Source organism: Acipenser ruthenus, chromosome 23, assembly GCF_902713425.1.
Source record: "Acipenser ruthenus chromosome 23, fAciRut3.2 maternal haplotype, whole genome shotgun sequence".
Taxonomy (NCBI): Eukaryota; Metazoa; Chordata; class Actinopteri; order Acipenseriformes; family Acipenseridae; genus Acipenser; species Acipenser ruthenus.
Window position 1 is genome coordinate 18,364,425 of NC_081211.1, and position 17,498 is coordinate 18,381,922.

Genomic DNA, 17,498 nt, shown 5'->3' on the forward strand with positions numbered 1-17,498 from the left:
CACCCAGAGAGCCCCTGTCATCACCCCCTCTACACAAAGCACTTTCTGATATTCCATGTAAGGGTAGCCACACCGCATTGTTCATGCAGTGGAGGGTGTTGGTGGTTTTGCTCTACAGAGGGAATAAAGAGCATGTTTAAAACAAGCCTACGTACATCAGAGTCCATTTCAGGGTACTTCCTTCCTTTACTCTTCCCCAGACATTTTGTCTTCCCTCCTTCCACAAGCTGGCACCAGAATCCTTTCTTTGGATCAAACCTAGAATAAATAAATACAGGAATAATTCTGAGACTGAAATACAATCCACATATCAAGATTTCTCAGTCTTACAGCAAGTTTTAAAAGTTACAAGGTAACACTATTTTGGCAGCAGCAGGTTCTGTGGGTTCAAGTACTGAAATCACCAGAACTTTGTGCCCTGAAGGCAAATATTTCCGCCTTTCTTCAGAGATTCTAGAACAACTGCTACTTACGCCAGGATTTTGTGGTAGTTTGTGATGTTTGTTAGAGCTAGAAACTTCTGTACTTTCTCCATGACGAAAGCTGGTTCAGTTCGAAGAAGCTGCCCATCGAGCACCAAGATCTAGAAAGCCAGAAAAGAATCAGAGCAGCACCGTTATGAAAAGAAAGAGGTCATCCACTTGAAAGGGGAAGGAAACGTCACCATTAGAAATAGACCCACAAAGCATTTTCTCAGTGTTAATGCAACAAAACCTAGCAAGTGATTCCGTAATCACAGTAAATCACAGGGGGCAAACTTTACACTAAAGTAAATCCTTACAGTGGGTCTGCCCCTATGTTTTAATGCAGCGAGTTATCTCATTTATATTTTAAGCACGCATTCACACACATGCAGGAGAGACCCACACACCTGGTTCGAATGGTAATATTTGAGCCAGCGTTCAATGTGGGTAGCGTACCAGCCCGGTACCAAGCAGCGGTTCTGTAGGATACGGAGCTTGACTGGGGCATCGGGCCTGGCCGTGATCACCTCGTGAAAAGTATACTTCAGAGCCACAGGGTCATCGTGAGCACGCTGGTGCTGCAAACAAAGCAAAGGCAAGAGTTAGTTTGGGCTGGGGCAGTGCTTTAGCATCAGCCAGGTTAGAAGCAGTGATAGCTGGAGCACAGCCAGTGTGCAAAGCACTTGTTTCAGATTTTGAAAGCAAAAGCAGAGCAAGCCAAAAAAAAAAAAAAAAAAAAAAAGTTTCTTGCTGTGTGTTTCATCACTGACATGTGGGCTCCTGTATGGGTGTGCAGAAAGTACATGTCTTAACTCTTTGATAACCCCTGTCAAAGCAACTAAAGGTAAAACCTAAAACAAAATACTTTATGTATAAACTGCAACCCCACATTGATGATATCATAAAATTGTGATCTAAATAGAAAACAGTGCATTGAAAATGAAACCACTTGTCTGTACTAACTATGCTAGTTTACCATTTTATTTTCATTTTTCTTTCATTTAGGTATTTGTGTTACAGACAAAACACACACACTGTACATTTCTATGACAAACCATTTAAAGCCACCTGCTTACAAGACAAATTTATTAGCGATGGAATGTACTAACACTGACAGCTTCATTACTAACACATTGGTGCAAAGCCAACACGACTCAAGATGCATTGTAGTTTGCACACTCAGTCAAATAAATCAATGGCTAGTTTAAATTGATAGCTCCTAGGCAGGCGGGCGCTGATTGCTATTAAAAACTTGTACTGCAAGGTTTCCTCTGGACAGCACATTCTCTTACCTGGTACCAGGAGTATGCCCGGTCTGCAGGGTTGATGAGAATCGTGAGGATTTTGGCCTTGGGCAAGAGAGCAGCTGCCCGCTTCCCTGCCAGCTCTGAGTCAAAGTAGTTGGCACTTTTTTCAAAGTAGAAATCCGAGCTGGCATTGGAAGGAGTGGGAAAGTACTCCATGTACCTGTGGCAGAAGGAAAGGAATCGAGGACTACAAAATGCAATTCTGCTTTGTTCTTATTTCTGTATGAACCCCTTCAAAACTGCTGACTTGTTAACAAGCATAGGAAAGAGAACTCCAATCAGACAGCAAACAGTAACGTTGTGCACGCACATACTGTATGTACTGCACTATAGTGCCCATATTTAGATATTCAATGTATTTTTGCTGTCTGAATGTACTATTACTATACCACTGAAAACCTAATGAACTTTTAATGGCAATACATATTTCTTAACATCAAAAGTCTTGATCATTAATAGTGGACACCCATTCAGTGTAGCTTTAAGAAAATGTGGTATTGATTTGTACATGTCTGGGGGATAGCTTTAGTTGCTATAACAAAGAGATCTGGTACCATACCAGGTTAATGAAAGTCGGCATTATACCTGTTATGCCTGTACTTCCTTGATCATTTCACCTGGAGAGTGGCTTCAACAGCTTGTTCCCCAGTCAATAAATACCAGCTGCCTCCCCTGCTTACCAACACGCTTCGAGTGCTTTAACAGAGGCTTCTTTCAGGACTGCACATGTGATACTGCATAATGAATGCAGGTGCATGACAGGCAGTTATTTCAATGCTATAACCCCTTTAAACAGGTTTCAATTAGGGTGACACCCAAAGGAGGGGTCTTGAAGATCCCATTTAGTAAGAGTTCTAGAATGCTAAGAGGAGTCACAAGAAAGAGTTTTGAACAGCCATGCTGGAGTCTGCAAGAGGAATAAATCCAGGCTACAATCATGCTGCATTGGCTGTCAAGATCCCGTTCTGTATAAATCAATACACTTAGCACTAACTCAGCCAGGGTCTGACAGTACTTTAATATTCCAGCTAAGCTTAGTGTGACAACAAGGACTTCATCTGAAACTTGACTTTTGCATTGTGCAGATCGTACCAGTCAATCCCCTTGTGATAGTTGTTCCCATTGAAGAACTGGATCTCTTCAAAGGTTTCCTTGCTTGGGTAATTACTGGTTAGGTCCGGGTGCATTCCCAAGAAGAGATATAGTGCTGTTGTACCTTTAAAAAAATGTCAAATATACAACCTTAATGAGGTCAAATAAGCCATGATGAGCACTTCTTTCCAACAGAAAATATTTTTGTCAATCTCAAAATTTCTAAAGTTTTACAACATGCTATACAGTAGTGATGTGGTGCATAAATCATTCTTCTATATGTTAATTTCTGAAGGGGTAATAGTCACTCTTACACAAATCACGTTTGATTTAAGATACTGTCATCAGAATGCTGATCTTGATAAAGCCTTGTTGTGAAATGCCAGTTCGAACACATCCACCGTGTTTTATTTCACGCTAAGATTTTGCACTGCGGAATTGTGGAATTCTATCGCTGGACGGGAGATTGACACACATCTGCTCAGCCATATAAGAGCTCATGACTTCATTCAGTGATTGAAGACATTGCTTGAATTATCTTCACAGGACCACTTCTGGAGCTCTGAATTAAAAAAAGACTGTGGCAGGAATAGAGAGATACCACAAGGGTATTATACTGAACAAAAAGCTAAATAGCAGTAACCACACTAAGACACAGCTTCAGTAGCTTCCTGCTTATTAAACATGTAGCAGCTTATTTAAAACCCAACATCAATGTGCTGCATTTTGACAGTATTTGCTTCTATAAAAGTCTTTTGAAAACCTTGGATTTGTTGGCAGGTCTTGAAACATCGTACCAGCCCGGCTTTCAGAACTTCCCTTTTTATGGTATTCATTGAAATTGCTAAATCTGCTTTGAACTTAAAATCGCACTCATTACAGAATGAATAAGTCACACCCACATCTGTAGGTTTACTGGGAGTGGTTCATGCAACTATAACGAAAGAACTTTTTTATTATTTTGTATTTATTATTTTTTAACATCACTTTCCAGATTATTTCAATAATACACTTAATTGAGGGTAGCTCTGAAAGCCAGAAATGAGTGCAGGGCCTAGTACGAGTTTTAAGGCCCCTGTTGACTGTCATTTGTATACTCCACCTGCCATACTTTATAGTTCTTGGGAAAATGTATTTTTTCACAACATTATTTGAGTGAGTGCTTGAGCACTTTTAAAAGGTTAGTGTCCAATCCCCCCTCCAGGGGGCCCTAGTGGTCCACGTCCAGTGCCGTACCTGTTTTCTGTGGGCCAATGATGAGCAGCTTGGGAAACCTGTCACAAGTCTTCTCTTTCGACCAGATATCTTTGTGCCTTTTGTCTTCGCATGGATCCTGAAAGGGAAAAGCAGAAAATACAAATTCAAGAGAATGCCACCAAGTCATTCCTTTTTACAACAAAGGACCTCACTCACAACAGCTGGGTGTGTGGACAGCTTTTCAAGCCTGGACAATGTGTACTTGTGCTTAAAAATGCTTAGTCATCTTATTCTATTTTAACCCTTTAAAAGAACCAGACTCTCAATTTTAAGGCTGAAATCAGAATATATATATATATATATATATATAACTAATTTGTATTTTTAGCTGTATATTGATATTGTTGTGAACCTAATGCATTGTTCAATGTGAACTTATTAACAAATACAGCTAACTTAAATTTAGGGTTAGGACGTGTTGAAAGTAAATTGTACATATAGTATACCTTCCTGTACAGTGGACCTTGTTTACTGTTTTAAACATTTCACGACTTTTTGATGCGTCAGATAGTAAAACAACAATGAAGCACTGAAAATAATGTTAATACAGCAGCATCCTCAGTGTTTTTGCCAGAAATTGTTTTTCAGCCATTACCCTAATAGATGCATTCACTTTATCTTGTAACATGGTATAGTTTGCATAGCTGAATAATTGTGTATAAACTGCATTTCAGCTATCCGGAGTAAACACTACTAAAGTGCAAATAAATGGGACTGGTGCACAAGACTTGCAGCCAAGTGTAGTGTACATTAATACACTTGCAAACGCTATTTGTTTCAATCCACAGTTCCTCCGATGGGACAAACTAGAAGCTGGAGTCCTGCCGCGAGGACCAGGTTTACAGTATGTTCTAGTTCCCAGGCTGCTTCCCTGAGGGAGGCAACACGAGAGCAGACTGCACCACTTCCCTTCACCAGACAGAGGGTGGAAAATGACAACAGGCTTTACAACGACAAATACAGCAGGGAAAAGGCTCTGCAGTCGTTTATACTGGAGGGCACAAAGCCTGATCATATGCAGGCTCCACAGAAACCCATGATGTATATTGTATTAGTTCATTAAAAAAGTATTATTACAGAACATAATTTACCAGGGGGTGGGCGAGTACAGGCATGAGGCCACAGTATAAAAGATTGACTAGTTCAAGAGGTTGGAATAGCTGCAGACTTCATAGCACCCCCTGATGAGAGAAGCAGGACAGGAACTGCTGCAGGCTCCAATGCTTTCCGAATGGGAGTGGGTGCTTTGGAATAGCCACTTATTGAACCGTGACAGGAGGAGTCTACAGCAGACAAGAACTTCCCCGTCACTCTTCCCCCTGACACCAACGCCATGCTCAAGCTGTTCCGTTGGCAGAGAAAAAAAAAATTCCAGTTTTTTTTTATTGCTCTCACCCCACTTGAGTGTAACCCGCCGTTTACCAGAAACAACATTAATGACTTCAGCAGATTAGGAAAAAAACTATACCCTGGGCGATGGTGAACCTACATTAGCCTTTAAAATCAGCACTAAAATTTAATTTTTGTTAGATGCTAGAAGTGGTGTCTTGTTGCATTGGCGAGTCGTATGTGCAATTTGTTAGAAAGACCATTTAAATTATGTCTTCACTTACTTACCATAGTTAATTTAGCCACTAAAAATCAAAAGAGAAGTTGTAAGCGTATTACAAGAATAGCTGGTTTGTTTTAGGAGTAAAACACCAGACAACACTGGTGAGAAAAAAACAAAAAACAAACTGGCAATTAAAATATTCTTTATCTAGCAAAACATGCATTTTTCAAAACAATTACCAATCCTGTCAGATAACGGTTAGCACTGTGCTCTCAGCAGAGGGGAGTATGACAAATACAACTCACAGGAAGGTCAGGAGAATAATATAACATATGCTCTGTGTGTGTCGTGAGGGACACAGCAGTGTCACAGAGAAACCACTTAGGCATTTTGCCTGGACAGCCAGGCAAGAGGACAGTAGTTGTGCATTTTGAGGTAACACTTCATACAAGGTCTATTTTAATAAACTGGCATACTGGGATTTGTACAAAGGCAAAACAATGAATGTGCAATGGCCATACTCGAATCAAAAGGACTAATTCCATTTACTAAATTACAGTTCTGAGCCTTTTAAGCAAAGCTAATTGTGTAGTGTCATTCTGTATTGCATTTTCAAAAGTAAATCATTAACTAAACTTGTACTCCTCTCTACTATTCAGACTATATACAAAGCAGGCTCCTGCTCTCAACGCTTTACAATTACAATTTGAATGTTTGTATTCATTACTTACTAGACAGATCATTGTTACTGGAACAGCAGGGAATAGTACCAATTAAACCTAAAATGTATAAAACTATTGTGTATTATGACACATTGATCTGAACTAAAGTAGTACTGAATGAGGTATTGAGCTATGTGGAATGGAAATGTAGTTTACAGTATGGTTGATTCTATCTTAGTTCAAAACTAGATGTTGCTTATAATATAGCTGTGCAGATCTGTATTAAAATTGAGTTACTGAGTTACCCCATTGTAGACTATGCAGCAATTGGAGCGTTTAGCAACCATGTTCTAACACTACTTGATACAGCAGTGTGTATTAAAAGAAGTCCTGCTGGGCTCAAGCATGCATATTAAACAAGACCAGGTGAAAACAGCAGCAGTTGTTTCACATATAAAACAATACCACTGGAGAGAAGGCGGTCTCATACTGTGTTCTGATGAGATGTAACAGACTGCCAGTGGCCAATAATACTTGACTGAACCATGTACAAATGTTACAGGTGATCTTATCTGTTTGGTATTTGTTGTTTGCTGTAAATCGTTTGCCAACATTTACGGATGGATTCATGATCCCAGGACCACCTACTGTAGTGCATCAAATTAGGGGCCATCCTGAAGAGACTACAGCAATGCTCCAGTCTTGACGAAGAGCACGGATGGGCAGATAGATATTTTGCAAGCCAGTCACTGCGGTCTTGGCTCTACCTGTTGGTGACTCTCGTCTCGGAAATGGCAATCCATTCAAATTGCTCTTTATTTACAAGGAGTATTAGTGGTCTGTGTAAACCGACTGATTCAGCTTGTAAACTCAATTAATTGCTTTTGGTTTGCTAAACAAACAAAACCAAGCAGTGACTGGTGTAAGGATCCTTGAACTGAGTTAAACAATTAAAGCTATCCATTGATAAAATAATATTATTATCTGTTTATTTAGCAGATGCCTTTATCCAAGGCAACTTACAGAGGCTAGGGTGCATCAGCTGCAGAGTCACTTACAACAACGTCTCACCCTCCTGGTTACAAGCTCTGTGTGTATACGATCAAATCTTAATTTGTTGCTTTTGAAAATCTTGTTATATGCCTTCTAACTAAAGGAAAATCTGCATAGATAAATAAGTTAGCAGTTTTACTTAAATGCATTTAAATTGCTCTTTATTGCAAGGGGTAATCATGGTTCTTGTTAAAAGCCTGACTGAACCACACTGGATACAAATAACTGAAAGCAATTTAAATGATAATGTCAGGGTGACTCATGCTGGCTGCCTTTACCTGCCAGAGCGGATCCCTCTCCTCTGGAAAGATCTGGAAGTACCTCTGTGCCAGCTGGATGGGTGGCAGGGTCTGCAGCTTCAAGTTGGTCCACGACTGGATGAACTTGATGAGGTTCTTGAAGGTGTACAGCCCAAGCCGGTCATTGCCATAGTTTGACAGGTGGGTCATGAAAATACTGATCTAAAAAAAAAAAAAAAAAAAACACACAATGACCATGCATCTCTTTAATTAACAGAGAGCAGGTATTTATAAAGTACAGCAGATGTGACCTTCACAAATACAACAAATGTCACAGTGTCTATTTAGTTGACAGTTAGAAAGCTAGTTAGCTGTACTGATACAGTGGGGCTATTTTATTTTATTTATTTATTTATTTACTGTCTGCTATGTAGGCTATTAGAAAGCAAATTACAATATCTGTGAAGGGCTAATAGAGAAAACACTGCGCTGCCTGTGCAACTAGCAGTGCAATGTGTCTGTAACAAAGAAAAAAGAACACTGGTGACCCAATTGTTGACAGTGAAATCGCTGGTCTGTGTCTATATACATATGAGAATGAATTGCAAAGCGTTTACATGGTTAATTGTGTCTATACTCCTAACAGAAAAGTAACTAAACTGTACACAGTGTACAAAGGGATCAGTGTGTCTATATAAAGTAACAGTGAAAGAGTGGCAGTGGCTCACATGCACATTTTCAAACAGCATCACTATTGCATTAACACCCCCTTTCGACCAGCCTCTTAGCAAGTACAGGAGCCTTAGTCATAATTCATTCTTACCACCACTGACAAGATCAAATCAAAACAGGTAACAGGCAAAAGTTCTGCAAGGTATTTAGGCAGTCGCTTTAAAAAACAAAAAGTGTTATTTTCCGATTAACACACACAGATAATTTCTGTTAACTATATATTAAATGTTTAATACGAGGTGTGCAGTATACTTGGCTTGTAGTATTCTTAATATATAATACTAAAGAGTTTTTGTTAGAGTAGCATAACAAGATGTACACTATATAAGCATATTCTGCTCAATAATGCTTATTATACATAGCGTGCATGTTATATTCAGAACATTACTGCAGTAATTCCTAATGAATTCCAGTATATTGTCCCAAAATAGCAAAATATTCACAAATAATGCCTCTATATATACTTGCAGTATGACAGCTCTTGTATTCCAGTGCTGGCAGTTATCAGCACACTCCCATGCAGTCCCTGTGCCCCCTCCCAGGACCCCAGTGTTACTCACTGGGTTGAGCAGGACAGTGAGGAAGAGTTCCCCTCCGTTGATGATTTTATCAAGCTCCTTGGGACTCCCCGGGTACTCATTATAGAAGATGGTGTGTGTGAACAAGCCGCAGGTCTGCCGTGGGAGAACCTGGAAGGGGAGAATGCAGAGAGGTTAGAGACAGTATCCAAAAAAAATGTTTGCTTGGAGGAACGCTATAACAACATGTGTCATATGTAACTAGACCCTGTTCCTTGTACCAAGCGCAGAATAAAAAAGATCCGCCCTGCAGCACAATGTATTGCACATGAAAACATTTAATTTTTTTTGTCTAATTGCATAGATCTGGAAGTGATTCATTGTAACTATTGACCTTCAAAAAGCGACAGTAACCTTTGAAGCACTGTACTAAATGAAGCACCATACAGGTGCATACAGGTGCATTCTAAATCATGGTCCTAATGACTTGACTCATTACATTTGTATGCCAACATCGTTGCCTTGGGCAATGGATGCAGTATTAATTCCATAAATGCTGGAGACACAAATTAGAGCAGGTTAATGTAGATCACCAAGTAAGAGTTTACATAGGATATGTGGTTTTCATTTACCATTTTCAGGAAAAGCAACTATGACATTCTATGCTTCTTTTCCATAAAGGTCATTGGGAAACAATAGGCTATTGTACATGTTTTAGCAGCACCTCACACATTAAGCTATCAACATTACAGTCATATAATTCAATGAAAGCAACAATGTTAATGCAATATGAACAAAATCCAGGGAGGGTTGTGACACAGCGAATACCTTATGATACAATGCTACCGAGTATACATTTCACTAGATGAACCGTGGCATTTCTTTTTATTGTGGACGTCAGAAATCAATTATTTTACGAGATCAGGGATGTCAGAAATACGAGGATGTTGGAAAGGTCGCAATAGAATAAGCGTGGAGAAGAAAACTTAAGTAGACAGTTTTTTTTTTGTAAGGTAACACCCGTGTCTTCAGATCTGTCTTTAACTCTCAGGGTCTCCCTCTGTTTGACCACTACTGAAACGCACGCACACACACACTGCACCACGCGTGAAGTCATGGCTTGTGAAATAAATCCAATATTTTCAGTTGGGCCATGGTATATTCCCATGAAGGTAACATTATCTGTTACATTATTGCAAATCAGTTGATCATACTGGTTAGACCATATTTCAAGAGATCCTGTGTGGGATTCCCACCTGTTAAACTAGATAATACTGAGGCTTCTTATAAAAACTAGGTCAACTACTGCTGTGTAACCTTGGTAATATTAGTCAACTGAAATAAAACAGGATCAAGGCTAAATGGGTGTTACTTCAGCAACTAGGTTCAGGTGCCAAATTCTATGATTAGAGATTTTTTTTTTTCTCAAAACAGTTTGCTTGGTTAGTACACTTGTGGAGATCAAATTCATGAAAAAAATCTTTTTAAAACAATTATATTATAAAAAAAAAAAACACACAACATCATAAATTACGATACAAGGGTTGGCGAACTCCATGTGAATATCACATTTCCCCACACAGTAATTTGGGGTGGGCAGCTGGTGCTGTACGTAGGTTCATCCAACATTGGGACTAGAGTTACCAGTCCACATTGCTCCTGCAGCAAAGCTGATGAAAGCTGCCAGCTGCATAAACCAGCTGAGACTCGGCATGCCTAATGTGAAAAAAGAGGAGACAAATACAGAGAGCGGTGCACCCTTACACTGATCCCGGAGTGTATGAAGCCCCTTCGATAGCGGGCAGGCTTCAGATGAGGGTACTCCTCTGTGCTGGTCACCTTGATGCCCCACACATTCTTCCAGGCTTCGTACAGCTGAACATGCACAGGGTACACTCCAGAGTGGTGGGGGGCAACTGCATAGCCCATGTTGGTAGGAATGCCATGTTCCTAAAAAAACACAATGTAGCATCACAATAGATACTCTACTTTTCTTAAAAGCAGGATATCATTATGTCTTACAAATCACATGGTACTGCATAGGTCCGAAAGCAACACCCATATTCCCCGCCAAGCAAACTGCATGTACGATAAAATATAATTGATTCAGAAGACATAGGGGGTCTGTTCAATTGATCTTAACACCAAAGGATCTGAATACTGCCACTGTTTGAACGTATTCTATATACAGACACACATACATATATACACACACATATATACATATATATTTTCATAGTACTGCTGCATACAGAAGGTTATAATAAAGGTGATTAAAGGTACAGAAAACTAACTAAAAATTGAAGCGTTTAACAGCTTAGCACAAGGTTACTACTATATACTATAACCCTTACTTACAGTTGCAAATTTTCTGTTGAGCATCATCTGTTCTGCCAGTACAGTTTGGTTGTGGAAAAGATGTGGCTGCATATGGCTCCACATGTGAGGGAACCACCAGAACTCCTCCACGTATGACAGCAACAGGTCATCCCCCTGATCCTCCTCATCTGTACCTTTAAATACATCAGAGAACAAAAACTGCTCATCCCAGCTTCTCCCATTCCACTTGGCACAATCCAATCACTTCTAATCCTTCCATCAATTCTGCTTCGTTCATTAATCAATAAGGGTGTAACGATGCATTGTGTACTGATAAATCATGATACTTCTTATGGCACGGGGGACACAGCAATATCAGGAAGGAGCGATCAGATTTCCATAATGTGTTTACCTTCTACACAGGAACGAAATGACAGGCAAGATTGACTGGAATAATTCTCAGCTCTATGTACTTCTAACGATCTCTGTATCTTATTATACATCATATCGTATCTTGACCTACATATTGTGATACACACAGTGTTGTGAATTTAGATTATTAAATACAGTTTGCATAGACTTCATTACACATTATCCCTTAGGTAATTTGTTTTATTTTAATTTAAAATTACCTGTGTGAAAGAATTTCCCCGAGAATCCCAGATTGAAAGTGAAATTTGGAACATGGGCTCGAAGATCATTCTGAGTCTCCAGCAGAGCCTAGACACCCCGAAGAGACATGCACACCAGGTGTTAATCACTCGAGACACTGCGGCTGCAGATTCACTGCTCAAGGTGTCAGCGCTACTCCAGCAAGACAGGACATTTCAACATTTACACTCGTTTAACCACATTAAAGGGCCAGAACTTTGTTTAAAACATCTGTACAATCTGCAGTATTTTGTTTTCATTGTTAAGTCAGCTGCACATTTAAATTAAAAAATAATAATAAAAAAAATTAATAAAACCGTAAGTGACACAGAACATTTTGAAATCATATGAAAGTATGAAGTTCTGGAGGTAGCATTTGTATGCGTTTTGCAGTTTTTCTTTCATGTTAAAAATCATATGCAGGGCCGCATTCACAAAACTTTAATTCAAACTCTTTCAACACCAAGTAGAAGCTTTGTAAAAAGTCAACCCTACGATAAATCAAATATTTTCATGTCAGTTTTCACAAAACCTGATTAATACTAATCTTGCAGTACTTTACTCAAGCAGCCTAGAGTTATTTTGTCTAATCCTCTTTAGAGGTATGCAGTGTTGAAAGAGTTGAAGGTAGCAAAAGATGCCAACAGCAGCCTACAACCTTTTCATGAATATCAAACTGTTTTTTATTCAATGTATTTATTAAATAACTCATCAAGTTTTGAGAACAAGGCCCACAGTTACTAAAAATCAGTCTTTCAATAACATGAACTTAATTTTACGAAGAGCAGACAATTTAGCACTGAACTGAAAAGCCCATGACCTTGACGTCTTCGACCTTCATGCGCGTGCCCTCCTTGCCTACGAAGATGTCATCGATGTCGACGAGGATGTAGCGGTCGAGGGACAGAGACAGCCTCTTGCCCGTCAGGAAGGACACAGCATCCACGAAGACCAGCTTGTGCAGCCAGAAGTTGAGGTTGTTCCCGAAGAGGACGCGCTGGATGCCGTCGTGGAGGCCCAGGTCCTGCACCACGGAGGTGTGCAGCGCCGCGCTCACACCCAGCTGGGGGATGCTCTCCGCAGACTTGGTTTTGGCCAGCAGTACTGGCTCGTAGGTGGAGTGGTTGGACTGAAAGACGGTCCAGTCGTCACCCGGAAGGATCCCCCGCTCCACCTCGTTGGCCTTGGTGATGTACAGCAGCGGGGACTTGGGGTTCACGCTGCAGTCCTTCAGCCCCAGGTTCGAGTGCAGAAACAGTGGGAAACCTTTCAGCTGGGCACTCAGCAAACTGTTCTCGTTTGCCTTAAATTAAAAAATAATAAAAATCGTGCAACAGTCTAGAATTAAACTTTTACATGCATTCATTCTTGAACAGTTTCTCTCTCTCTCTCAAGGACTAATGAAAACGGACAGTGCACAAGGAGGACCAAATTAATTTGCATATTCAAATACAAAAAACAGTGCTATAAAACACACAGTACTTATTTTTTATTTTTTATAGCAGATCATCTGTCCAGCAGCCAGATTTCTACCAGATGGGCAAATCACAAAGCTTAACCTAAAACTATATGTACTAAAAAAAAACCATTTTAACTGGGGGAAAGAGGGAAACACACTTCAACTCCACCCTGCAGCTGTGTGGATAGTAGGGATGGGTCAGTGCAGTCGAATAAAGACTTCTATTAGCTACTAGTAGAAGTGTCTTTTTTAAATGCCGACGCTTGACAAGTGTTCAGAATCAGTGTTGAACCCTGTGTGTTCATGTGAATGAGATTGGCACATTAAACGTAAGGACCCTAATTAATCATGCAATGCTTGTAACAGCAAAATAGGCAGTCGTGAAACAGCTTCCAGAAGCACCGCACCAGCTAGCTTTAAATTTGTAAACAAATGGATATAGGAAGTGCTAAAAAGGAAGCCTAACTTTAGTAATTTTGAAATTAGAATGCTAATTTAGCTTTATGTTGAATATAAAGACTAGCCTAAAAGTTAAACAGACCACTGCAATGACTGGGAAAACAGCGTGGAAGTAGTTTTTTTTTTTTTTTTTTTTTTAATCTGTGGACTGCAGTACAAACGTAAAACACTGACTTTCTGTGAATGGATGGAGTAACGTCAACATTTGCACTGACCATTAAAAGTACAACCAGGTATGCTCCTTATTTTTAATTATTTACAGGTTATTGAATAACTTGAACAAATAAATCTTGCATTGGCCATTGTTTGTACACTTCTTGAACCCGGCCAGCTCCTCTGAAGCGTGAACTTTAGCGGCTCACGCTTTTTATGCTGTAGTCTGCTGTAGTACACATACGTATTTGCCTTTTATTCTTTATTTCAGGTATTCGAATACACGAAAATGTTGGCCCCCGTGTATTCGAATAGGAAACTATTTGAAATTCCCATCTCTAGTGGACAGCCATTTGGGAGTGGAATCACATGGCAGTCGTATATACAGTAAAGACACAAACAGCTATGCAAACAGGACACTTTTTGTGGAATGAAATGTAATTGCATTTCTAGCAAACTATTCTTTACTGAGCAACCTTCGACAAACTGAATATGGTATTTGAACTTATCGTATTCTGATGTCGAGTTTCAAGAATCCGTATTTTTTTCATCTCTTTTAAAAATACACAAGGAGATGATATCATTTGAAGTATCAATTTTCTATTTTTAAATGTGTGTAGACAAAAAGGGAGCCAACCTACCCATTATCCTTGCAGCACATAATGTTAATCATTTCAACAAATGCCTTCCACATAATCCCAATGAGTATCTACTTGACTTTAGTCTTGTAGTTTCAACTCCATTATTCAAGATCCACTTCAAAATGAAAAGTGAAGGGGGGCTTTAACTGGGCAGAAAGGGGGGGGCTTACAAGCAGCACAGAAAGTGTGGGAAAGAAGGGAAACGGCTGCGTTTAAAATGTTAAAAACACAGTGGTTCTCAGGCAATCGAAAACATTGAATAAAAAAGCATGGCATTTTCAACAGCCTCACTAGTTATTATGTGAATTACTCATGTAATTGTAATTTCAGTACAGATCCTACTGTAGAAATCAGGTATAGAGATGATATATCATGAATGTCCGTGGAGTTCTGGTGTTATTCACCTCATGTACAATGTATGGACAAAAAGCACCTACAGTCACCTACAGTTCTAACCTAAAGTAAATAACTGAATTCAGAGATCAAGCTCTGCAGCTGCTAAGCAACACTGTGTCATTTGCATTTCAACCCTACCATTCCATCGCTGGATTTCAATAAACTCAAGATTCACTCAACAGAATTGAATACAGACATGCTATTCAGTGCTACCTGTAGATCCCTGAACACTAGTGTAGTACACAATGCTACACCATACCTTAAAGAAGCCAATGATTCCAACACCATACTCCACACAGTACTTGTCCAGTAGTTCTCTGTTCCAGGCATCCAGGTTCACGTACTTGAGGATGTTTTCGTATATGATGAGGGCAAATCTGCCTCTGTCTGTGTCTGTGAGGGTAGGCATGTCGCCCTTTCCAGGCGCAATCTCTGTCTGGTATTTAAACCTGCTGGACTCGAGGATAGCCACAATCTCCTGGCCCAGCTGGGAGTACAGGCTCTCCACAAACACCAACACCACAGGATCTGTCCGAGAGGAGTCCACTTGCTTGAGGGTCTTGAGGGGGAGCAAGCGTGATGGGGTCACCTTGGGGTCATCGCAGTCCGGGGCCGGCACGTCTCCGGCTGGCTCCAACTCCCGCTTCACGCCGTACAGGAAGTAGGCGGAGATGAAGACGCTAACCATGCAGAAGGCGAAGAGCAGCAGCAGGCTCATCTGCAGTGTGGGCTGTCGAAAAGCCCGCCGCGCTCTCCCGCACAAATGCATTTTTTTTTTCCTTCGAGAAAGCCACGTCTTTTAAAAAATGAACTCAATAAAAACAACTGTTAAAAATTCGGAAATTCAGCACACCGGGCCTTTTCATGTCACCATTGCAGACAAGTTGTGGGTTTTGCGTCGGAGCACCCAATCATCCGCTTGAGCGGTTTTCGTTTTGTATTTCCCCCCCTAAGTTCTGGATTTCCTTGCAGATTTTGTAGAAGAGTTTGTTGGGTGGTTATTTGCTTGTAGCTGCTGAAGCAAGGTGCAGACTTCAGGAGGAGACACAAACTTGGTGCTATCACTGCAGATCATTGCCTAGGCATTTCCCTACAAACTTCTCGGTGACCTAAAACAAAAGAAGAAATAAATATTGATGAGATCTTTTGGCAGATTGTTTAATTTTAAATTTACATTTTTATTTTTATTTTTTTACTCTCCTTGCTCTACCTACAGCTTTGGTTTTGAAAGAAAGTCAAGAGTTATTAATAAGATGTACAGTACTGCATTTGCAGAAAGACAAAAGGGCACGCAAGGACCTTTTTATTTTATTGTGTTACATGTTCCCATGTGTTGCTACAACTGTTTACAGAAGGTGTGTGTATTGTTTTAATTATTTTTTTTGTTTTGTTACATTTGGACTACTTTTTTCAACTTTTAAATTGCATTCCCTGCCTCAAGATGGCTTCCCATGTACCCGCATGGACCTCTCAGAACTACATTTCCCATCATCCTCTCAGTTACATATGTGAGCAGGAGGATGATGGGAACTGTAGTTCTGAGCTGTCCAGGCAAAGCCATCTGAGGCAGGGAATGCATTTTAAAAGTTTAAAAAAAGAAGTGGTCAAAATGCAAATAAATAAATAAATAAAATACACACACCTTACGTAAACAGTCATAGCAACACATGGGAACATGTAACAATAAAATAAAAAGGTCCTTATGTGCCCTTTAAGGAAATTTTAGCAGAGGATTTGTTCATCAAATGCAGTAGAGTGGGGAGAATGGAAAGAATTTTCAGCACACACATCGGTGTTGCTTCGTTTGGAGGAACACACCTCTATTTTATGAATTGTTTTAAGTTAGGTTTCATAGCACATAATGTGATGTACTAGGTTTTCACATGAAAAAGTCTGGGATCAAACACAGCTTAAAATCACAAGTTAGATACAGACAGCTTTGACCTTCAGTCCACATCACAAATGCACCACATAAAAACATTACACTCTGACAATGTCTTCTTTGTGGATGGGCCAAGACTGGATGGCAGGCTGGGGTGAACTTCAGCTTAGGACTGAGGTGTTCACGGTGCCCCACTAAATGCTCTATACAGATATAAATCCTTGAAACAGTCTGAAGTACATGTCTGCGTTTAGCTATTCAAACCCAACCTACAGTACTACCTACCCGGACAAACATACTTTTTATTAGCTTAACTCCTTGAGAATGAGAACAAATTTCAAACTCATGGTCTTCGATTATTTCAACTGGAATGGTAAATTAGCCCAAGTAATACCAAATCTCCTCCAGATTCCAGACCTTTAAGAACAGTGTACTGTACTCAAGGCCTCGACACACTTGCCTGCAAACCAAGCATGAGATGCATTAGAATGCATATTGCACCATGACTTTAGTGTTGCGTTACCACTTACCATGAGAACTAAATTATGCAAAACCAACCTTATTGTGTGGGAGTGGCAAGCTGCATCTAGCATCACATAGTGACTTCATTAAGGACTATCACAATATGTACAAAACAGCAACTGTAGGCTGTATTTGTACAA

At 40.0% G+C, this 17,498-nt stretch overlaps 1 protein-coding gene across 3 annotated transcripts in view; it reads right to left on the reverse strand.

The window, feature by feature from the left end:
- Positions 1 to 17,498, reverse strand: part of LOC117973736 (bifunctional heparan sulfate N-deacetylase/N-sulfotransferase 1) — a 74,798-nt gene that overhangs the window by 7,233 nt on the left and 50,067 nt on the right. For all 3 annotated transcript variants that reach the window (XM_058996751.1, XM_058996752.1, XM_058996750.1), the window contains 13 exons: positions 15,214 to 16,063; positions 12,667 to 13,149; positions 11,828 to 11,915; positions 11,235 to 11,389; positions 10,641 to 10,826; positions 8,919 to 9,047; positions 7,666 to 7,848; positions 4,100 to 4,196; positions 2,864 to 2,987; positions 1,757 to 1,931; positions 872 to 1,042; positions 474 to 583; positions 156 to 258 (listed from right to left, as the gene is read on the reverse strand). In XM_058996751.1, coding sequence (XP_058852734.1) covers positions 156 to 258; positions 474 to 583; positions 872 to 1,042; positions 1,757 to 1,931; positions 2,864 to 2,987; positions 4,100 to 4,196; positions 7,666 to 7,848; positions 8,919 to 9,047; positions 10,641 to 10,826; positions 11,235 to 11,389; positions 11,828 to 11,915; positions 12,667 to 13,149; positions 15,214 to 15,723 — 2,514 coding nt within the window. In that variant the 5' untranslated portion in view covers positions 15,724 to 16,063. The remainder of the gene's footprint in view (positions 1 to 155; positions 259 to 473; positions 584 to 871; positions 1,043 to 1,756; positions 1,932 to 2,863; positions 2,988 to 4,099; positions 4,197 to 7,665; positions 7,849 to 8,918; positions 9,048 to 10,640; positions 10,827 to 11,234; positions 11,390 to 11,827; positions 11,916 to 12,666; positions 13,150 to 15,213; positions 16,064 to 17,498) is intronic.